Source organism: Aulostomus chinensis, chromosome 24, assembly GCF_037954235.1.
Source record: "Aulostomus chinensis isolate RoL2024-O1b breed Wild chromosome 24, RoL_Achi_v1.0, whole genome shotgun sequence".
NCBI classification, from domain to species: Eukaryota; Metazoa; Chordata; class Actinopteri; order Syngnathiformes; family Aulostomidae; genus Aulostomus; species Aulostomus chinensis.
Window position 1 is genome coordinate 5,452,173 of NC_141343.1, and position 23,701 is coordinate 5,475,873.

The following is a 23,701-nucleotide window of genomic DNA, read 5'->3' on the forward strand; positions in this document are numbered from 1 at the left end:
TGATGTAAAGACACCTGACTGCTTTTCACTGACTTTCCCTTCATCAACATTCACTGACGCATTTCTCCATATCCCGCCATCAACTACTTTCCCCATAGCTGGAGACAGAGTGCCATCTCCTGGCCTTGCAGGGAAAGACTCCCCAGGGAAAGAGCCTTGCACACATGGATTTATTCTCTGGTTTCTATCCTGGAACACCTTGACCGAAACGCGTGATATTCACAGTGATTATTAATGGGAAGAAAAGTCATTCCTTTTAAGGAGCTCATGCAATCCCAGCAACCCATGTTTGCTCTGTAAAAGTTCACTTTCAGATGTGAAGGTCTGGTTTACACCATAACACTGGAAAAGACACAAGAAGAGCGGAACATGCGGCGCACGTTCAATCAAAGATGTCATTCTTTTATTAGTCCAACATATGAGACAAAGACACTCTTTATTTAGTTTCAAAAAATGTTACTGACATACAAAGCAACAAAAGTCAATGAAACACATGACAAACAGAGAGATTCCACTCGAATAAACAACAATGGAGGAGAGAGCAGCATGTCAGCGGTCAGAAACAAGAAAGATGCTTGGCTTTGTTGTAATGAGTGTGTGTGTGTGTGTGTGTGTGTGTGTGTGTGTGTGAGAGAGAGAGAGAGAGAGAGAGACAGAGATGAAGGTAACTGAAACACTAATATTGTAGCATTACATTATAAAAGCAGATGTTTTTTTTTAAGACATTGAATGTGGCATTAGAGTGTTTATTAGGTGAATTACGGTAAAAGCTTGATTAAATCATCTGAAAAACAAAGTTGAACTCAGCATCTCAGAGGATTCAGACCTTCTCGTCGTGGCTCATCAGCTTTCCAAAAGAGGGCTGACAGCAAAATAATTCAGTCGAACATTTGTCAGTCAGACAACCTTCCTGCTGGAGCGTTGTAGTGGTCCCTTCACTCTTGTTCACATGTGACGATCCACCACTTGACCTCTGTGAGTGTCCGTCAGCGTAGCCTCTGATCCACAAAATACACAGACGAGGAGAGGACTGTTGAGTCTCAGAGCTGAAGGGTGACTCACTGCATCAGACAGACGAGTGTGTACCAGGGGATGAACCTCCCTGAGGATGAATCACCAGGAGGCTGGAGAAACTCTGCTGCTCCTTCTAGTACTCAGGGGGCGTGTGATGAGCTATGTGGACTTTGTCTGAAAGAAGAGGAGAAGAGTTGTTGATGCTGGCAACCGAGTTGAGCTGAGGATTGGTGAGGAATATTCACCGTAGAGGCCTTCGTCATCTGCTCTGCTGCGGATCACGTCGACTCTCAGCTGACTCGGATTCTTCTGTGGACACAAGAGCCAATAAAGGAATATTAATCATCATTTATTTGGGAGTGATGAGATTTGCTGTGAAGGGTTGTGCTGAGAGCGGAGACGCGAGTGAGTCATGATTCTGGTGGGAAACACAACCGAAGCAACAGCCACAGACGGGAGTCTTTGTACTTCGCTACACTCAGAAGACACTCGACAAACCTGGGAGGTGATGAATGTTTACAGTGAAACTGGTCTGATCCTTTTACACACTGAAACACCCTGTACACACACACACACACACACACACACACACACACACACACACACACACACACACACACACATTGTTCTTGACATCGTAATCAGGGACGGCTTGGTGGAGCAGTGATGGATGGATGGATGATTTATGGATGGATGGATGGATGATTGATGGATGAATGGTTGGATGATTGATGGATGGATGGATGGATGATTGATGGATGATGGATGGATGGATGGATGATTGATGGATGATGGATGATTGATGGATGGATGATGGATGGATGGATGGATAGATGATGGATGGATAGATGATGGATGGATGGATGATGGATGGATGGATGATGGATGGATAGATGATGGATGGATGGATGATGGATGGATGATGGATGGATGGATGGATGGATGATCGATGGATGGATGGATGGATGGATGATGGATGATTGATGGATGGATGGATGATTGATGGACGGATGGATGGATGGATGATGGATGGATAGATGATGGATGGATGGATGGATGGATGGATGGATGAATGGTTGGATGACTGATGGATGGATGGATGGATGATGGATGGATGGATGGATGGATGATGGATGATGGATGGATGGATGATGGATGGATGGATGATGGATGGATAGATGATGGATGGATGGATGATGGATGGATGGATGGATGATGGATGGATAGATGATGGATGGATGGATGATGGATGGATGATGGATGGATGGATGGATGATTGATGGATGATGGATGATTGATGGATGGATGGATGATTGATGGATGGATGGATGGATGATGGATGGATAGATGATGGATGGATGGATGGATGGATGGATGGATGGATGGATGGATGGTTGGATGGTTGGATGACTGATGGATGGATGGATGATTGATGGATGGAGGGATGATCAAAAAATGAATAGAAAGAAACAGGCTGGAATAGGAACATCACCAGGAAATGAGAAAGTGAAAGTGGAACTGGTTGAATGAGACGAGTGCAGGTGGAGCTCTGTGGAGGACGTCTGCAGCCTCCGTCCACCACAGCACTCCACCTGCACAGACTAAATCAGCACAAGGGCTTGTTCTTGCTCACGTATTCGGTCCGATGCGACTGTGATGGTGAGTAGGATAGCGCCCCCTGTGGGAAGGCCTGGTCCAGCGCGTGCCTCCTCAGTTGGAGCTCCACCAGCTGCTGAAGCTCCTGCATCTTGTTGGGTACAAAGGTGTCGTAGGTGGAGGAGATGCTGCCTTCTTGTCCCCGAGCTGCAGTGAACAACAACTGAATGAACTCATCAGCCTCCAAATCAGAAATGAATATTTACAACACAGGTGTATGACAGGTAAACTGGCTGGAGTGGATCTGAAACAGCACAAGTGGGAGTTTCTGGGAGGAGAGAAGCTGTTGAGTGTTAATGAGCTGCTGCAGAGTCAGAGACTCCTGCTCTGGGTGACTGTGAAGCTCTATGGATGGCAGTCAGGGTCACCCACATCACAGCAGCACTGACTCAAGTTTTGTATGTCGGGATGAGCCCAGCATGCTGCTGCTGCTGGAGCTGCTGCTGAGCTCTAGCAGCAGCAGCAGCTCCAGCAGCAGCAGCAGCAGCTCCAGCAGCAGCTCCAGCAGCAGCAGCAGCATGCTGGGCTCATCCCGACATACAAAACTTGAGTCAGTGCTGCTGTGATGTGGGTGACCCTGACTGCCATCCATAGAGCTTCACAGTCACTCAGAGCAGGAGTCTCTGACTCTGGAGCTGCTGGAGCTGCTGCTGCTGCTGGAGCTGCTGGAGCTGCTGGAGTTGCTGGAGCTGCTGGAGCTGCTGGAGTTGCTGGAGTTGCTGGAGCTGCTGGAGTTGCTGGAGCTGCTGGAGTTGCTGGAGTTGCTGGAGCTGCTGGAGTTGCTGGAGTTGCTGGAGCTGCTGGAGTTGCTGCTGCTGGAGCTGCTGCTGCTGTTACCAAGCCTTTACATTCAAATGCCCCTTGAAGATGTGAGGACCAGCTAAAATGTCCTCACTCTTGTGGTTAAATACGGTTTAACAGTCCTCAATATGTAGCAAGCACACACACACACACACACACACACACACACACACACACACACACACACTAGTGTGTGATGTCACAGTCGTGGTTCTCACCTTGCTTGGTGGGGAGTGAATAAAGTGAAGCTTCACTCTGGGGGGAGTTCTTCTGATGGAACACTGTGAAGGAAATGAGCACCAATTACAGCAGCGTCTCTCCTCACTCTCATCAGGACATGGACCAGGTCTAGACCAGGTCCGGACCAGGTCTCCCTGCTTGCTGATTTGCTCCCCCAAAGCTGAGCTGAGGACTGGCAAGAGGTAAGTTCTTCAGTTGTCCACAAGATGGTGCCACAGGCCTAAAATCATGTCTATCCCTTCTGACAGGAGAGCAGAACTACACTGGGTCTGGAATGAAGGACTCTGATCTAGTCTGGGTGACGCTGCAGACCTGAATGTGCCTGTAGACCTGAATGAGTCTCTGAGAGGCTATGGGACCACCACCGGTCGAGGTCCAGTCACTGGGAGGGGCCCCTCCACTGAAGGCCTTCCTGTCCTCCACTGGAGTCAGCAGCTTCTCTCGAACTGAGCTTCAGAAAACAAAAACAGGTCACTATTTCCACTGGTGCAGCGTTGTCCAATAACTGGCAGCTGGCCCGATCCTGGACCGAGCCTCCCTCACATCCACCACCTGGGTGATGAGCAAAACCTGATCCTGATGGAGGGAAGCTCCATCGCTCAGACCAAGGAAACCCCCCCCCCCCTTTTCTCGTGAATATTGGGGACCAGGACGATGGAAAACATGTGTAACGGCTCATTCTGGCTGACTGGGCCTTGGCCCGGCCCAGATTGGTTGCAGATGGCAGCCGGTAGCTGGAGGAGGTGGTGGGAGTCCCAGTGGGCAGCAGCAGCTTGTTGCTGTTTGTTGGGTTTGTTTGACAGCACTGGGACCAGCACCGGGACAAGGACCAGGATCAGGAGCAGGACTGGAACCAGCACCGGGACCAGCGGGGGCGGGGGTGAGAGGACAGAGGTGTTTGCGCTCTCTGGGTGAAGGCAGAAATCGCTGCCTCCTCAATGATGCATGAGTCTTAATAACGCCAGCCACTTTTGGAGCTTTAATTCCATGAAATATTCATGGCTGCGTAACGGAGCAGTCGGGTACTGCTGCGGCTCCTGGTGCAGTGGGCCGCTGTGTACTTCTGGGATCGCCTCTGTCTGGAGGGCGACACCCCCCTTGAAGCCCCCCCCCCCCCCCCACACACACACACACACACACACACCAGCTCCAGCGTCTGATTTACCTTGAGTGATGTAGGGGGTACGGTCCTCTTCCATGCGGGTGCTTTCAGGACGAGGTGCTGGTGCTGGTGGGCGACTGGCAACAGCACCTGTTTTTTTGGAGGTCAGGATGGTGTCATATTCATCACCCACTGCATAGGGATCCTCCTCTCCCTCCCCCTCGGCTCTCTGCACACTTGAGGAACTGCCTAAAACACCAAAAGTTTACTGAGTGTCACAATACAGTTCTTTGTCAGCTTCCATCTCACGGAAGCAGTGGCACACGGAGCCGTCAGCCAGGGCCAAATAGGCCGTGGTCGGAATGAGCAGCTGGAGGAATGACGTGCTGGGGTAGAAAACACTTCCATTACCGGCTTTCCTTTGTCCTCCTTCCACTTCCCATCAGGCCGCTACTCACCTGCTGTGCACATCATCTCATACACGCTGGCATCGCCATCATTCTCGCTGGAGTTGAACATATTCTGCAACAACAGAGCATGAAGAGATGCTCTTTATGCCTCGTCAACATCACAATGGCTGAGTGGATGCAGCCAGGAGCGGCAGTGTGTGACGGAGGAGCGTGTTTGTCTGCACCCCTGCCTCGGGCAGACCTGCATCCCTCCAGTTTACTCTCTCTGCTTCCACGTCAACAGATGACCGCTTCTTCAGGTCTGTCCCCTTATAGGCTGATATCTGCTGCCCTGCCTGCTTTCTTATTCCACCCATCCCATGTGACACTGTATCTGTTAGGATATCACAACAATTTCAAGGCTTCCAAGCAGAATTCAAGAGGTGTGCAGAAAGTGTTCCTGCTGGCTATGACAGCCACTCAGCCCATTGGCTAATAACATGCTGAGGGACGGCAGGCGATGATGGCGGTCATTAGGAAATCACACAATCTTCCCCTGACAGTCCAAACACGCCAGTGTGAGAGCAACGGGCTCCGTTCTGAGGTGCCACGAATGTTGAGACCACAACAACATGCTACTTCCCACAGTACTGCATTTGACAATTTAAGACCTAAATCCAAAGTACAGGGCGGCCCGGTGGAGCAGTGGTCCTCACTGTGGCCCCCCAGCAAGAAGGTTGTGGGTGGAGCCCCGGCTGCAGCACGGCGTCCAAAGTAGGTAAGCCAAGTGGTTTAGCATGCAAACAGATGATGGTAAGAAAACGTATAATCATGCCAAATGATGAGGTTCGCTTCCTTTGTCAAGTTAAGAGGTTGATATTCTGAATTCAGAAACAAAAAGACACCGTAGTGTAAATCTTTACAGAACATATGAGAAACAGCTCACTTCCATTTTCTGGATGCGACCCACCAGGCTCTGGGTGCAGTTTCCAAGCAACACAGCCACTCATGACTGAATTACAGAATTACAGTGCGCCGTGCTGCCAATGACTTACTGGCCTCCATGATGCATTAGTTAACAGGAGAGCTTCATAATGGGCCCAACAGGTGGAGAGGATGCTTCATTATCACCGCAGCGTGAACAGGGAATTAACATCATCGGCAGGAGCCCCGGCACAGCGTGGTGTATTCAGGAGTGACTCCTGCCAATGGGAGGGCGTTTATTTACTAACCACCAAATCTGAATGATGTCACAGATGTCTGTGGCTGCAGGAGCTGCAGGAGCTGCAGGGGCTGCAGGGGCTGCAGGAGCTGTAGGGGCTGTAGGGGCTGCAGGGGCTGCAGGAGCTGTAGGGGCTGTAGGGGCTGTAGGGGCTGCAGGAGCTGCAGGAGCTGCAGGGGCTGCAGGGACTGCAGGAGCTGTAGGGGCTGCAGGAGCTGTAGGGGCTGTAGGGGCTGCAGGAGATGCAGGAGCTGCAGGGGCTGCAGGGACTGCAGGAGCTGTAGGGGCTGTAGGGGCTGCAGGGGCTGCAGGAGCTGCAGGGGCTGCAGGAGCTGCAGGGGCTGCAGGGACTGTAGGGGCTGCAGGAGCTCCTCCTCACCTTCTGCTTCACCAGCTCGGTGAGCCTGTGGGCAGTGAGTCAAGTTCAGGGCTGAAAATTTGATCAACTGGTGGCCCCCAGCCTGCTGTCCTCACCAAACTGGATAGATTTGGGGGGATGTGTGAATAAGTGAGGAAGGTTGGCATGAGCCAACAGGGCCGTTAACTGTGGTGAATCACTAATTATCCTATAAGGAATTAGTTGAAGCTGAAGCATCATGTGACCAACCGGGCTGCTGCACGTCAACACGCTGAATACCAGCCCATCAGCGTCTAGATGCATTGCTGCCATGTGTAGCAGCCTCCTCACCAAGATGGGCAGTGGGCCTGCTCGTTGTCAAAATGTATCTTGGTAGATTTGGTCCGCGCGTGACTCGTATGACTCGTGTGGCCCGTATGGCTCATATGACTCGTATGACTTGTGTGGCTCGTGTGGTCCATATGGCTCGTGTGACTTGTGTGGCCCATATGGCTCGTGTGGCTCATATGACTCGTATGACTTGTGTGGCTCGTGTGGTCCATATGGCTCGTGTGACTTGTGTGGCCCATATGGCCCGTATGGCTCATATGACTCGTATGACTTGTGTGGCTCGTGTGGCCCATATGGCCCGTATGGCTCATATGACTCGTATGACTTGTGTGGCTCGTGTGGCCCATATGGATCGTGTGGCTCGTGTGACTCGTGTGGCTTGTGTGACTCGTGTGGCTCGTGTGACTTGTGTGACTCGTGTGGCTCGTGTGACTTGTTTGACTCGGTGTTAACCCTGCCAGATTTGTTCATCTCCATGTCAGAGACACGCCAGCACGAGAACTGTGAGGAACATTTCAGCTGCTGAACATACATGTACTCTGTAATTCTTCCCCATGTTCTGTGAAACAAACGTGGGCCCGAGTCACTCATGGATGAGTGCCGGTTCTGTGTTTTTCCTTGAGAGCTGAATTCATCTGCTAATTGACTGTTATGATTCTGGACATGAATGGCTGAGCTGAGTAAACTAAACACGCTCACATGACATCACAGGCTGATGTTTAGCATCTCATGTTTAGCGTGTTGACTAGCGTGTTCAGCAACATACAAGCTGTTTACAGTTCACCACACTAACTGTAATGGATTAGCAACTAGATTAGCATAGGAGAGACAGAGTGTGTGTGTGTGTGTGTGTGTGTGTGTGTGTGTGTGTGTGTGAGAGGGAGAGAGAGAATGTATTTGTGGAGAAGGGGGTGGGGGTTGTGGTAACTAAGGCAGCAGCAGAGTGAAGGATGTCCTAATATGGATATGCACAGATGATCAGCCTGCAGGGGCCTGATTGATGAGGCTCAGGTGATTAGGAGGAAGTGCAGGTACTTGAGCTCAGGTGAGTAGAAGCTGAAACACAAGCCTGTCTGGAAACATCAGTAGTTTCAGTGGAAATGTCACAGCCCTCTCCTCTCAGAGGTCATGAATGTCCCTACAGTCTTTCATATCCACCCCACTCATCCAGGTGTTGCCGAGGCTTCGCATTTTCCAGCCCAAACAAGTGTTCCCAGTTCTGTGGTTCCCAGGTTCTGGGGTTCCAACAAACAGAGATGGTGGGAATGAGGAGGGAGCTACCAGCTGGTTGATTGACGAGTCCATGTTTGGAACTCAGGTGAGACTATGTGACCTGATAGATGAGAGCTGGTCGTGACGCCTGCAGCCTGTGGCGTACCAGCGTCAGCAGCGGCGAGTCCGCTGAAGAACGGACCTCCGCCTGCTCTCTTTACACAGCACAGCTGCCAGCTCTCCAGTGTCTGGAGGGCTTCACAGTTGTAAACTCATTAGTATTTATCAAGCTCTACAGAGTACACAGTACCATGTTGGTCGGAGTACACAGTCCATCTAAGTGCCAAGTGACAGTCAGCCAAGTCTGTGTCTCACCATGGAAATATTAAATAAGGACAATGTGTGTTTGTGTCTGCCATGATTGAAGGGGTGTGTTACTGCGGCGTGAGGACATGCACACGCTGGGGCTAACAGAGGAGCATTTTCTATATTTGTATTCTAGTTATGCTCTCCCTGAATAATTCAGTTTTCCCCTCTGGAGCAGTTCACAGCTAATTAACAACGAAGAGTGGTGCCAGGGCCGAGGAGTGGAAGTGACGCAGGCCTGTGAGTGATTCAGCTCCTGTTTGGAGCAGGGGACCCATCCATCTCACACTTATTGACAGAGGGCTGCCGCACTGACGCCCAAATCACTGATGCTTCATGGCTTGATTAATTGAAGGTGGGGGAACCACTGCAGATGTTAATGAAAAGGCAAGAAGAAAACCCCACCCCTTATTGATGACTCCCACACCACCAGCTGAAGCTGGTGTTTACCCTCTCTGAACCACCCCCAGAGGAAACACAGACCATCTTCCTGAAGAGTTCCAGCTATGAGCTGGTCCACGTCCCCGCCGAGGGCCGTGCTCGGACGCTCCTGACAACTCCCAGTCAGCGCTTGACTCGCCGGAGCAGCCGGATCAAACCTCGCTGCATCTGGACTCACTCTCAATTAGCACTGTTGCTAGGGGATAAATGCATTTGCAACAGCTCTTGGAGTGTCTAAATTTCCCTGGAGACGTAATTCTCAGGAGGCTGATCCAGCGCATCAGAGAAAGTGAAAACTTGTGTTGGTAGTTCGAGGAGGATGAAAGACCAGCGTTTCATGTGAAGGAGCTGCAGCCTGCTACAAACTGATGGAACTGAATAGCTGATGAAACCTAGACAGGATCAGCTCGCGCGCGACGCAGCCGCTCACTCAAACCTTCCGTGGTGCTTTGAGAAGTTCCCAGCTACGTCACTTTCTAGAATTAGGAGGCACAACCGGGCTGAACCAATCCTACGCACGATGTTAGTAAAACGTAGATTATTGAGTCATTGGTTCAGGTTAGTCTCCAGGACCCAATGTAAGTCTACACAGATACTCAGCGTGACTGCAGAAGATCAAAATCAATATTCTAACCAGTACGTAGACCTCCTCTCGCGTGCTGTGTGTCCTCTAGGGCTGAATATTCTCTGTCCACTCAGATTCAGCTGTTCAGTATGCCAGATTATTCATTCCTGTCCGGAATAATCAAAATCTATAAAAGAGAGCAGCATTCTAGTTTTCTCTGTCTGAACGAACCATTCAGTAAAACGAGAGCCTGCCAGACATCGATCAGCTGATTTAGCAGCCTATCACAGATTGGTGCCAATGTATAAAACACTGATTTTAACTGCATATAAAACAGAAAATGCCTAGTGATTTTAAAATGGTGTAAACTAGGATGTCCAGCAGAGGGCACTCCGGCGCCTCCACCTGGTTTATTTGGGCTTTGTGTAAGTGGTCATGCATGACAAAGTTAAACATTGTTTAGAGAAGTCAGTTATTTCTGTGAGAAATCAGCCGTCTACTGTTACACAGCCATAGCGGTCCGCACCGGAGCACAGAGACGTCTCAGGGTCCGTTGTCACCGCATTCGTTGCATTTAGCGCGAGTCATTGGTTCCCATCCCATGCAGGTCGGGCCCAAATAGGAACCACGCCAACCATCGCTGACGGCACTGTTTCACCACTTCAGGGACATCTGAGGGGCCGGCCTGTTTGGGGATGATTTGGCGGCGTGGGGCTTTTGTGGCGGCGGGACCGACGCTAGCATGCCAGCTACGCGCCGTCAGGGCCAGCACGGCACATTTGATATAGAAAATGCCCCTCCGTTCCACACATGAACATTCGAGAACACTGAATATGACGTACGCCGTACATCAGACGGCGTTCGGGCCAGCGACCGAAGTTTGTCTATGGATGTGAAAAGTTACGTTTAAAGTTGTTTCATAAATTTGACTATGACACCAAAGATGATGTGATGAGGGCTGAAAGACAGCAATATTGATGTGTACAGAGGCCATCGACTGTCAATCAAATGATTATGGTACAAGTCAGTTCTGATATTGGCCCAGAACGTCCCAATCCCTGCAGTCTCCGGTGGTACCGGTGAGGTATAATGACGCCAGCTCCACAGCAGAAGTCACATCCGTCCTAACTGGAAACAGCGTTCTCTTATTTCAGGTCTTACGTGATATGAAGTCCTGTAAGATTTAGTTTCTTGTTTTGACGTATTTGTCAGGACAGACCGGGAAGGATGTGGCGTGTTCAACCTGCCAAGCGTGCCCTCCCTTTCATGATAATGTCCTCATTGTCTAATGAAATTAGCATCGGAAAGAACATGATGAAGCCAGTGTCCTCCAGCCTGATCAAATAAAGGGATGAGTGCGCATGGATGGGTCTATTACACCGGGACTGCCTCGTTAGTGCGAGCCGGCTGCTCCTGACGCTGCACTCACAAGAAAATGGCAAGAAAAACTCGTCATGGATGGATGGAAGAATCAGTCGACCTGCGCTTTGAGCCGTTGTGCTGTCACAGACATCATTCCCGGTCTGTGTTCCGTTAGCTCTCCGCTCGTCTCGTCCCTCAATCCTGTCCATTATTGATACAGCACCACTGAAACCCACGGTTTTGGCCTTGGAGCGCTGGCAGGTGCTCGAGTGTTTTGTGTTGTTTTCCTCAGCTGTTGCTAACTAAACTCTCTTGACAGCCTCATCATGTCTCTGGTGGTTTTGATTCATCAACAACTCACCAGGACTCGTCATCACATAGCGGCGCTCTGAGGAATGTCTTCATTCTATCGAGTGTCAGGAAAGAACATTTTGAGTATAGGGGGTTGGAGGAGGTCGTTACCAGCGTTTTCTCCAGTAGCACATGGAGCTCTGTGTGGCCGTGACTCTTGGCGATCTCGGTGGGTGTCCGTCCACGGCAGTCGATGGTGTGCATGGCTCGCTTGGCGCCGGGACACTGAAGAAGCAGGCTGGAGACACTTGTGAGTCCATAACGAGCAGCAAAGTGGAGGAGTGATGGAACATCCACTTGGCGGTGATCTGCTGAGGATGGTTTGCAGGTTAGAAGAGGCAGAGAAAAGTGTTAACGTTTAAAGGAATGATGATGACATCGTTGAAACCCGTCAGCTGCGTTTGGGTCCTAGCCCTCTATACCGGGAATTTGTCCCTGACGCAGGAAGAGCGAAAAACGATGCGCGGAGGCACTTATTGACCTGTTGGCACTGGGAATGCATGGCTGCGGCCTTTATAGCGAGCTAAGGATCAATCTCAGGAGCTAATGAAGCCATCCATCTTCCACATAACGAGCCAGGAAATAATGGAAGGCTCTTTTCCTGCTGCATATGTGCATCTCGCTACAAGCAGCATTCCAACTGAGTGTTGCGTCATAACCTGCTCAAACAGAGAGGGAGAGAGAGAGAGACAGTCTCCCTCCCTGTCACTCTACAGAACTGCTATGGCAGAAGGTCCCGGGTTGGGCACCTGTCTCAGGTGTGTTCTCCTGCTGCAGGCCCTGGAAGCCTCCACTGGGCATGACCTCCAGCAGCGTGGAGGACAATCTCTGGTCCAGCTTCTCCACAGAGGACACCTGAAGAGCCTGCAGCAGAATCACACAGGCACGCACACACACACACACACACACACACACACACACCTCCTCAAATCAAACTCAGCACAGCATCTTTATTGTGCCTCCATATTCTTCTAATCAAACACTCCCACAGTTCCAGGAGCTTCTATTGTTTGTTAATCGAATTCAGTCAAAGAAAGAAAAAGGCTTCTAATTTCTCTTCATTATACAGAGTGGTGTGTGTGTGTGTGTGTGTGTGTGTGTGTGTGTGTGTGTGTGTGTGTGTGTGTGTGTGTGTGTGTGTTTGGGGGGCTCTTGGCAAATCCATCAGTTGGCAGAGGTCTCGTTTGCTCCTTCAGCAGAAGAGAACTCATCACATCATTGTTGGCATGGTTGCCATCCCCTCATCCCCTCATCCCCTCATCCCCTCATCCCTTCATTTCCAATTCCAATTCCCCTCAGTGCCAATTTCCCCACTGAGGGATGAATAAAGGTTTATCTTATCTTATCTCTCATCCTCTCGTCCCTCCATCCCCTCATCCTTTCATCCCCTCATCCTCTCATCAGCTAACATGAGCACTGTTTCTCTGGAAGCACATCCAGGTATCCGGATGTGCTTCCATGTGGGCGCCATGGTGGAGTGTTGGTGAACCTCTCAAATGGCATAAATATCATGACACAGATATGCGACGGTTCCACCTGACACATGAAGTCGACGGGGTCGGCCGCTGTGGACAGGAGGCGTGCCACTTCCTCCATGCTGCTGTAGTACTGTAACTGGGCCTTGCTCACAGGCACTCTGTCAATGCTCACAGTCACACTCACGTTGCCAGCTGGAAAATCTGTGGCAAAAAACAGAGACAGTCTGTTCATGGTGTCCCTCACTCGTTCATTGCCGATCATGCGTTCATCACCTGGTGCAGTGACACACAGCGTGCGGTCGTTCCAGCAGACGGGCTTCACCCTCTCGGTCCGAGTCCCACGAGTGAACTCCACCTCAGCATCTCTTCCCCCGGGTGAAGGAGTTCTCAAAAGAATGAACACCTCTGTGGAGCTCTGTCGAGGAGACGGTGCACTGCTATACAGGGCTTCCTGGACAAAACTAACAGCTTCCTGTTGTGAGAGTCTCACCCTGCAGGGAACTCTGGGGGGAACCACCACCATGTTTCTGGATCCAACCCTGCTGGAATCAGCTGATGGCGTTTGTTCTGGCTTTTGCTCTGATCTCGATGGTTTACGTGTGATGACATTTGCTGAAACGCCTGTGAAAAAATGTCATTAGCATGAGCAGGTGCAGCATGAGTCAAGCTAGGAGGCGGCTGTGGAGGCGGCTGTGGAGGCGGAAGCTCGGGCGTCTCTGCCGTTGTTGCAGATGTCGGTGCTCTCCAGAGGTCGAGCCACTGTCTCTTCCTCTGCCACCTTCCTCTACATCGCCTGCTGAGGCTGTGGATGGATGCTGAGGACGTTGTCCCACACTTCCAGCGCATTCATCCGTCTCAGGATACCTTCATTCTTGCTTTTTATTGTACAGTTTGGGGAAGTACTGAGCAGTAAATTTGGAAATTTTGAATCGAAATAATCTCGTATTCTTTGAAGAACGGCGATAAGAATGTGGTAGATAGTGCGCTAATGTGAGTGTGCGCCCTCGCAGAGCAGCTAGCACGGTGCTAGCCTGCTGGTCAGAGCTGCAGGAAGTTAAACTACAACTTCTCTCTATTTATTGACAATTGAAGTGCAGTGGCTTCAGTTCCCTGCTGTTTGCACGTTCTGCACAGCCATGGACATTTGTGAAAAATGAACGTACATTCTCCCACTGGCATTCAGGTTGTTGCTGCAAGCCGATGGAAACTGACTTCTATTATTTCAAAATACTTCCTACCCTTCAAGTACTCTTGATCGTCTCTCTCTGGGTGTTGCAGTCACACACAATACTGAAGTACTTGTGTACTCATTGTGGGAGCAAGTCATGATCAGTAGTCAAGATCATCCATCCCTCCATCATCCATCCATCATCCAACCATCATCCATCCATCCATCCATCCATCCATCATCATCCATCCATCCCTCCACCCCTCTATCATCCATTCATCATCCATCCATGCCTCCATCCATCATCCATTCATCATCCATCCATGCCTCCACCCCTCCATCATCCATTCATCATCCATCCATGCCTCCATCCATCATCCATTCATCATCCATCCATGCCTCCATCCATCATCCAACCATCATCCATCCATCCATCCATCCATCATCCATCCATCATCCATCCATCCCTCCACCCCTCCATCATCTATCCATCATCCATCCATGCCTCCATCCCTCCATCATCCATCCATCCCTCATCTATCCATCATCCATCATCCATCCATCCATCCATCCCTCCATCATCATCCCTCCATCCATCCCTCCATCATCTATCCATCATCCATCCATCCATCATCCCTCCATCATCTATCCATCATCCCTCCATCCATGCCTCCATCCATCATCCAACCATCATCCATCCATCCCTCCACCCCTCCATCATCCATTCATCATCCATCCATGCCTCCATCCATCATCCATTCATCATCCATCCATGCCTCCATCCATCATCCATCCATCATCATCCATCCATCATCATCCATCCATCCATCCATCCATCATCCATCATCATCCATCCATCCCTCCACCCCTCCATCATCTATCCATCATCCATCCATGCCTCCATCCCTCCATCATCCATCATCCATCCATCCCTCATCTATCATCATCCATCCATCATCCATCCATCCATCCCTCCATCATCATCCCTCCATCCATCCATCCATCATCTATCCATCATCCATCATCCCTCCATCATCTATCCATCATCCCTCCATCCATGCCTCCATCCATCATCCAACCATCATCCATCCATCCCTCCATCATCTATCCATCATCCCTCCATCCATCATCCATCCCTCCATCCATCCCTCCACCCACCATCGCTCCATCCATCCATCACTCCATCCATCCCTCCACCCACCATCGCTCCATCCATCCATCCTTCCATCATCTATCCATCCATCCATCCATCCATCCTCCATCCATCCATCATCCATCCATCCATCCATCCTCCATCCATCCATCATCCATCCATCATCCCTCCATCCATCATCCATCCATCTATCATCCATCCCTCCATCTTCTCCCTCTCCTCCTGTTGAGGGTGGTGGGGGTGGAGCCTATCCCAGCAGCCTTCCCCCTGGACAGGTCACCAGTCCATCAGGGCCAACACATGTAGACAGACAACCATTGGCTCTCCCAGCCACGCCTACGGTCAATTTAGAGTCTGGATTAACCTGGTCCCTCTTGATGTCTTTGGACTGTGGAGGAAGCTGGAGTACCAGAGAGAACCCAGCAGGAACAGGGAGAACATGGAGACTCACCCAGAAAGACCCCGTGCTGCAGCCGGGGCTCCACCCACAACCTTCTTGCTGGGGGCCACAGTGAGGACCACTGCTCCACAGGGCCACCCAGTCAAGATCATGAATGAAGAATTTCAGTGGAATCAAGCTCATAAGGGTTTGTCCGTGCACTTTGTGCACGTGTGAACAAGACCACATGACATTAATGTAACAGAACCAGGGTACAGTCCTAGCTTTTGTGTGCTCTTAGTTTTAGTCACGATCTACACTTTTATCTACATCTGTCCACCACCTCATCACACGCTGTTAAGCGTGTTTAATGCGTGTTGTAACAACTAACACATGTAGAGAAAGCAGAGGTACTTCTGTGTTCAAATATAATCGTGTGGGATCCGAGTCTGAACCACTTCACTCTATCAGTGCAATGAAGTGATACAGAGTGCACTTGAATTTGCATGGCTGCAGTGAGTAATGAGTGGTGGCTGAAGAGGAAAGACTGGCTATTTGCATTAGATGTTCCTCCTGCACACACACACACACACACACACACACACACACACACACACACACACACACTTGTATAAATACAATCCTCCTCCTCCGCTGTATGATTTCAAATTGTGCAATTAGGTAAAGCAGGATGGAGGCAGGGGATAATAGTCGGAGCAGACGAGGACATGCCACCCATCCAGCCTCAGCAGAGAGGAGTGCAGCTCCTGCTCACTCCTATAGGGTGTCACACACAGTTCTCAGGAGGTGAAATGATCAGTAAACCTCTTTCCAGGCAGCTGATGAAGCTTCCTCGCAAATAATTAGCATTCATTTCCCTTGTATTTAGGCTGAGGAACAGCACAGCAGTCAGATATGTGTTTCCTGACGAAGGGCGGTTGAGAGGGCTGTTCTGGGTTTGCAGCAGGAGGATTCACAGATTCTCTCAGTCTCCTGGAGCAGAGAACCAGGACGAGTGGAACTCCTCTCAGATCAACTTGGTATCATGAGCTGACGGGTCGACTGATGACATGGACCTCCCAAATGCTCCAGTATGTTTGAGCCCGTCTGTCAGCACTAACAGTTTTATCAACTCAAATCATTTCTATTATTTGTTGTATTGGAATATCTGACACTGTCCTGTTTCATATGTAAGCGCAACAATTTATCTTTTATCTTAAGAAATGTTTAAATTTCATTTTCAGACCACCGAGTTCTGACACTGAAGGATGCCTGCCAGGGTAACAAACTGTTGCCGGCCCATTCACACGCTGCATTGAGAGAAATTCGACCTTCAATATTCTAAGACATTCAGAGCCAATGAAACACGTTGGAGAGCGTTTCTGAGCGGTGAAAATACAGGATGCTGATTCTAATCTGTTCATTGAGCAGCGTACCGCACTGTCGTCACATGATTGAAAGGGAAGCAACCGGCAGGGCCCAGATGAGGTCAGATAAGCTCTGGTTCCACTGATGTTTGGTGTCTTTAATGGGACCTGTGTACTTGTTCAAGTATCATTGCTAACTGGCTGCGTCCACAGCTCTGATGCTCGACCTGTTCTTCTTCTCTCCTTCTCCATGAACGTCTCTATTGTGTGCTGAGAATCAAGCGGCCAGCAGCACTGGAGCTACCGAGGTCTGGAGCTCAGAGGAGGAATGAAAGAGGGGCCGCTCTCCTCTATCACCAGTGAGTCACCATCAGCTAAGGATGTTGACCGCAGAGTTTCATCCCCAACAGGTCAGAAGAGGAAGAGTTTTGAGAGGTGCCGTACCTTTTCTGACAATATCAGTGACAGTGGGCAGGTACTCGTGAGGATCCTGTTCACTGGAGATCTGCAGACACTGGTCACCGTCCAGGGGTACCAGGTCCAGTAGTGGGGTCAGGCTCTCCACGCCACACAGTAGCACCACCACACAGGCTGCAGGACTCAATACGCGGGCCAGGAAGAAACGTTTAATGGGGCAGAGAGCCTCCAGCATGCCCCTGGACAGGATCAGGAGCTTGCAGGTGAACCCGCCCAGCTCTAGGAAGTCCTCCTGCCTGTTGGAGACAGCAGCGATGTCGTAGCAGCAAATCCCATCCTCGGAGATGGGACCAGCAAAAACTGAGTGCAGGTATTTGGCCCACTGGTCTGCCTCGGTCTCATAAATGATTAACAGCTCCTGAGCTGCGGGAGAAAATACTCACTGGACTTTAGAGAAACAAGCAAAAGCCAATCAGGTCTCCTGAGGGTGGCAGCATGCAAATTCTCTCAGAGGAAAAAGTTCCTGGACTTTTCAACAACAAACCTGCAGTAAAACGTGCAAAACTACTTCTGCTGTGACGTATCAAGCTTGTGTTTGGAGAGGAAACATTTAACTGACAGAGCTAATTTGGACATTTTAACATTTTGTGCTGACAGAAACAATCAAACCACAAACAAACTCAGATATTAAAAACAATTACAGACACATTTGGTAACATAAAGAATGAACGAAGGATATGGAGGGACACGCTACCTGTGTGGCTCATGGCGTTGCCGTGTGCAGTTGTTGCCTCACAATGGCACAAAGACAGCAGAGCTTTTGTCAGGAGGAGCCCAGATAAGAACAGGTTTCCTCATGTGTTTGTGTGTGTGTGTGTGTGTGTGGGGGGGGGACTTCCTCCTCTGTAACCAGCGACATGGACCTGGATGAAGCCAGACCTGCTTGAGATGGTTGGTGCTGGATAGCATCGTCCAGAATAGATTCAGTGATTCAACTGCATGGACGCATGAATGTGGTCAGTTTTGGATAACTGTCCATGCAATTGTGAGACATCTTCCATTTGTCCTGAGGGCAGTAGTAGGAGTAGAAGCGGTGGGAGTGATACCCATATTCTTGACGGACTCATACACACTTGTTACTGCTTGGAAACAGGGGCGTTCACACACATTGCTTATTGGCCCGGAGATATGACATCACATTTACTTCCCTTTTGGACTCTATAAGTTAGAATGTTGACATATTAAGGAAAATACATAAAATACATTAAAAGATTTATGTGAAGTTAACATTGTGTTCTAAATTGTATACTTTATGTGTATATGTATGATTCATATGGGATATAAAACCATGTCGTATATTTTTCCTAATTTTCTTTCTCTCTGGTACTCCAGCTTCCTCCACAGTCCAAAGACATCAAGAGGGGACCAGGTTAATCCAGACTCTAAACTGACCGTAGGCGTGGCTGGGAGAAGCCTGGATAAGTGGTGGAAAGTTAAAGGGTTACTGGAAGGTAACAGGAGAATAACTGGATGGTTACTGGACAATAACTGGACAGTTATTGGATGGTAACTGGATGGTTATTGGATAATTACTGGATGGTAATTTGACAATAACTGGACAGTTACTGGATTGTAATTGGACGGTTTCTGGTTAGTTAGTGGATAATAACTGGACAGTTTGTGGATGGTAATTGGACAGTTACTTGATAATTACTGGATTGTATTTAGATGGTTATTGGATAATAACTGGACAGTTTCCTGGATAACAACTGGATGGTTACTGGTTAGTTACTGGATGGTAACTAGATGGTTACTGGATAATAACTGGACAGTTACTGGATGGTAACTGGACAGTTACTGCATAACAACTGGACGGTTCCTGGATGATAGCTGGATGGTTACTAGATAATAACTGGACAGTTACTGGATGGTAACTGGACAGTTACTGCATAACAACTGGACGGTTCCTGGATAATAACTGGACAGTTACTGGATGGTTACTGGATTATAACTGGATAGTTACTGGACGGTAACTTGATGGTTACTGGATAGTTAATGCATGGTAACTGGATGGTTACTGAATAATAAATGGAGAGTTACTGGATGGTAACCAGACAGCTACTGGATAACAACTGGACGGTTCCTAGATGATAGCTGGATGGTTACTAGATAATAACTGGACAGTTACTGGATGGTAACTTGATGGTTACTGGATAGTTACTGCATGGTAACTGGATGGTTACTGAATAATAAATGGACAGTTACTGGATGGTTGTAGGATAATAATTGGACCCTTACTGGATAGTTACTGGATGATAACTGGATGTTTCCTGGATAATAACTGGACAGTAACTGGACTGTTAGCAGCACTGCATTCATGATGGTTGTGTCGGACTGTGACTGACAGCTGTGACGTCATCAGTGTTGAAATGTTGCCCCAACGATCTGAGATATTAAAGAATACAGGACAAAGAACCAAAGATCTAACTCAGATGGACGCAAGCCTCCAATCCTCCGTCCCCGAGGTTCCTCTGTGGTACCTCATCCCAACCGTCCGGACCGACGCCGGAGGGCGCGGCGGGCCGCTCTCCGCCAATCGCAGGGGGCGGTGGGCGTGGTGGGCGGGTCCTGCGGCCAGCACGTTAGCCTGAGCTGTACGCTCGCTGCCCCCGAGAGGAGCAGTAAATCAGCCGAGCAGCGTCCAGCTCCAGCACCGCGCCTGAGCCTGCCGCTGGTATTTTTGGCCGCTGACGGAGGAGTGAGATCACCGCGGCGTCTTTCCTCGGCAGGAGCCCGCAGGGACGCTTCCGACCACATTTCTGCTCGATCTCGACACGGTACCACTGGAAATGTCCGAGAACAAGCCGAACGATGAGCCGAAGTTATCCACGACGGACCGGGTGGTGAAATGTAAGTGTGACGCCGCTCCGCCGAGGACGCCAGCTCGGCGGAGCGGCGGCGGGCTGGCGGAGGAGGAAGGAGGAGGAGGAGGAGGAGGAGGAGGAGGAGGAGGTGGCGGTACTAGCCGAGCTGAGGCAGCTGCTGCGGACTAGGAAGTGAGCTCAACTCCGGTTCGTGGCAGCAGTTTGGCTTGAACCGTGGTGTCCCGTTGTGCGTGTGAGGCGCGACCGAGCGCATGTAGAATGCGGGAGCGGTCCTCGGCGGAGCTGCTCCGCCATGGCGGCTCCGGGCTCCGGGCTTCTTCCCCGCGCCGCCGTTGCACAACACTACGCGATGTTTTGTAATCTCACATTCGAGGTGTTCACGCCTAGCGTGGGGGGGGGGGGGGGGTGTTTACAGGTCTGACCAGCTTCGCCGTGAACCGTCAGATAACTACCGAGGCTCCGCGGATCCTCGAGCCCGCCCCTCGCGCCACTACACCGTTGTGCAGAACGTTCTTCCGCCGGTAGAAGCTGGAGTAAGAGGAGCTGGTGTGCTGGCCAGGTCCAGCAGGAGGTTCTGATGTTCTCCTCGGTTACTGGGACCGAGGAGGACTCGAATGACGGGCTGCCATGATTGACAGCTGCCGGCAGCCGGGCTCCGTTGCCCGGACAGGGGCTGGAAACGGCTCAGCTCAGGCAACTGGTGTCGCAGGGTCAGGACCCCGCTCGCACCGGAAGTGGGCCGAGAGTCACGTGGTGTGATGAATATTTCAGGCGCTCTTTCCTCCAGGCTCCAGCGAGGTGGAGGATGCTGAAAAATAGATATGACAAGTGTGTGTGTGTGTGTGTGGTGGTGGTGGTGGTGGTGGGGGGGGGGGGGGGGCTACACATGTGCCCACCCCCAACAGATTAAGGGGTATTGATCCATCCGGGCTGCAACTCAATCTGGAACCTCATGTTGATAACCACAAAGTTCTTAACATAGTAGTTCATTAATCAAGTTTGGAGAAGTCATTGTTGTACTTGTACTGCATCAGTATTATGACAACACAGGTACTGGCTGTGTACAAAGCAGCAGCTCTCCAGATGCCTGCAGGTTGGAGGGGCGGAGCCAACAGCTGAGTCCAGCCCTGCACACCTGCTCCTCCTAAAGTCCCCACCATGATGGTCCTGCTGCTGCGGAGAACCCCCCCCCCCCCCGCCCATACACACACAATTGGTTCCGACTGTTGCAGCTGGTTGTCTGGCCCCTCAGGTCCAGGTGGGGCCCCTGCTTCTGGTCCTGGAGGTTGCTGTGTTGCTGTGTAGTGTTTCAGACTGTCCTTATCAGGTCACCTGGCAGTGAATCTGCAGGTCCATTCGAAAGCAGTTTGAGTTTCTGAACCGGCTGTCGTTCCTGTCGTCTGGTCGGTGTTAGGATATCTGCTTATCGCCAATCACGATGTGCCACCATCGTATTGAGCTGCATCGCCGGTTCCCTCATGCTAGTCGCTCCATGTTGGGTTGGTGAGGCATCTGCACAGAAGCACCAGCAGAACAACCTCCGGGCCTACGTCTGGCGGCAGAACTGCAACTTTGAAATATGTTTTAATGAGCAACCAAACTTCCTCATTTGATTGAGACACCAAGTTCAACAGAACAGAAGTAGAAGTAGTAGTAGTAGTAGTAGAAGTAGTGGCAGTAGTAGTGGTGGTGGTGGTGCGTCAGTGTGTCAAGCACTGATGATATTCAGTCTCTTTAGTTTAGACCCCCCCCCCCCCCCAGCAGAAACCTAACCCTTATTTGCAGTAATTTCACACTAAAATGCTTTAAAAAAACAGCTGATTTGGTAACTGGCTGATCACTGATGTCATCTGTTTGTGATGTCACACTTTGTTCGTCCTGAAACTCATAAAAAGTGACTTTGAATGCGTCGTTATTTCTCTTCATTGTCAGGTGATTTGTAAAATGTTGTTCATTGTTGCGTCATCATGAACAACAACAAGGAGCAAAAGAGGAGGAGCTGATGTGGATTTCCTGGCTGTGTCTGTATGGCACTCATGTACCTGCTGGTACCGTGGCGCTCAGGTCACGGATGCTCAGGATCTGCTTACACACAAACAAACAAAGCTGCGGGGATGGCTCCTCCTGCGAGCTCCATCATGAAGGAAGTGGCGTTCCTGGAAGCAGCCCGAGCTCGTCGGGTCAATGAATGATTCAAATATGGAGCCGCTAATTAACTTCCTATTGATCATGTGATCGATGCATTCAGCTGTGATTATTATGCATTATTCAATGAATTCATATCCGCCATCAACGCAGCAACGGGGACGAGAAACATTTTAATATTTGATTCAAGCCAATAAAGTCAGCGGTGACAGACGCTCAGTCATGGAGGAGTGGGGCCTCCACCAGTTCCTCCTCCTCCAGCAGCCATGGGGGACATCTGACATTTGACTTTTAGGAGAGCACCCCCCCCCCCCCCGAGCAGTGGTGGTGGCAGTGACAGCGGCGCAGTGCCAGAGGCAGCTGCTGCTTCCAACTGGGGAGGCCAGTCAAGTCATTTATAGACCAGAACATGAAGTAATGCCACACACTTGATCCTGGTCTTGCGTGTGCTCACCTGCGTGTGCTCACCTGCGTGTGCCGATGCTTCTCATGCCGCCACAAAGTCCGTGACCACCTGTCCTGGCTTCCCTACAGGTGCATCACTTTCAGTTAGCAGTCACGCGTCGACGGTCCCGTCACAGTGGAAGCAGAGATGGAGAGCCGTATCCCCATGGCTCACATCCCGCCTCGGCCATGTTGACAGTGGTCATTGACGACATCCTGAGTTTGTGATGTCCTCCTCTGGTGGATGGTCAATAGTCACGTCCATCCAGAGCAAATGGGCCTTTGCTCCTCTGCAGGATGGCGAGCTGGAAAGCCTGGTGATGTTGGTCTTATGGACTTGGGGTCACAGATGCAAGGCGTCAGTGGAAGGAGCTCTGGAGGCTTCTCTCTCGAGGAGGGATCGAGTGGAAAAGATCCACCGAGCAACCGCTGTTGTTTGGAATCATCATCAGCAAAAACAATATTTTGCTGAAGATTAATATCCTAGTGACAGCAGCTGCTCTGAAGCAACAACCAGACTGTTTACTGGGCGCACAGTTGGACTGCAGCTGAACAACCTGGCGCTGCAGCAGTTGTTCAACTCAGGAACATTTCACGTGTCTTCGGTTTAGCTTTGGAATGTCAGAAATCACCTGAAATAGACGTTCTTACTATTGTCGGCATGTTGGCCACAACTGGTAACAACGAAGGATTGAACGGAGTTAAATACGGGGATGCGCGTGAGGACGTTTTATGTTGTGGAAATAATTAAATTCAGATTCAGAAAACGTTATTTATCGTCGGGCGGGGCAATTAATTCACAGTGTTTGTGTGTTTTTCAGAATGTGCAAATAATGTGAATGTATATAGAATTGTC

At 50.2% G+C, this 23,701-nt stretch overlaps 2 protein-coding genes across 3 annotated transcripts in view; one reads left to right on the forward strand and one right to left on the reverse strand.

Annotated features, from left to right (window-relative positions):
* Positions 1–632: 632 nt before the first annotated feature.
* Positions 633–18,138, reverse strand: LOC147238471 (B-cell scaffold protein with ankyrin repeats-like). Its single transcript, XM_086198241.1, has 13 exons — positions 18,126–18,138; positions 17,399–17,794; positions 13,378–13,508; positions 13,161–13,302; positions 12,946–13,088; positions 12,159–12,273; positions 11,521–11,717; positions 5,272–5,335; positions 4,877–5,062; positions 3,690–3,752; positions 2,648–2,817; positions 1,260–1,323; positions 633–1,188 (listed from the first exon to the last, which is right to left on the reverse strand). The coding sequence occupies exons 1-13, from the start codon at positions 18,136–18,138 to the stop codon at positions 1,148–1,150; spliced, it is 1,725 nt and encodes a 574-aa protein (XP_086054367.1). The 3' UTR covers positions 633–1,147.
* A 1,866-nt stretch (positions 18,139–20,004) lies between these two features.
* The window catches only part of LOC147238472 (protein phosphatase 3 catalytic subunit alpha), a 58,464-nt gene continuing 54,767 nt past the window's right edge, over positions 20,005–23,701 (forward strand). The window contains exon 1 of one of the 2 annotated variants that reach the window (XM_086198131.1): positions 20,005–20,281. In XM_086198131.1, coding sequence (XP_086054257.1) covers positions 20,221–20,281 — 61 coding nt within the window. In that variant the 5' untranslated portion in view covers positions 20,005–20,220. The remainder of the gene's footprint in view (positions 20,282–23,701) is intronic. The other variant, XM_086198132.1, reaches the window with a different exon arrangement.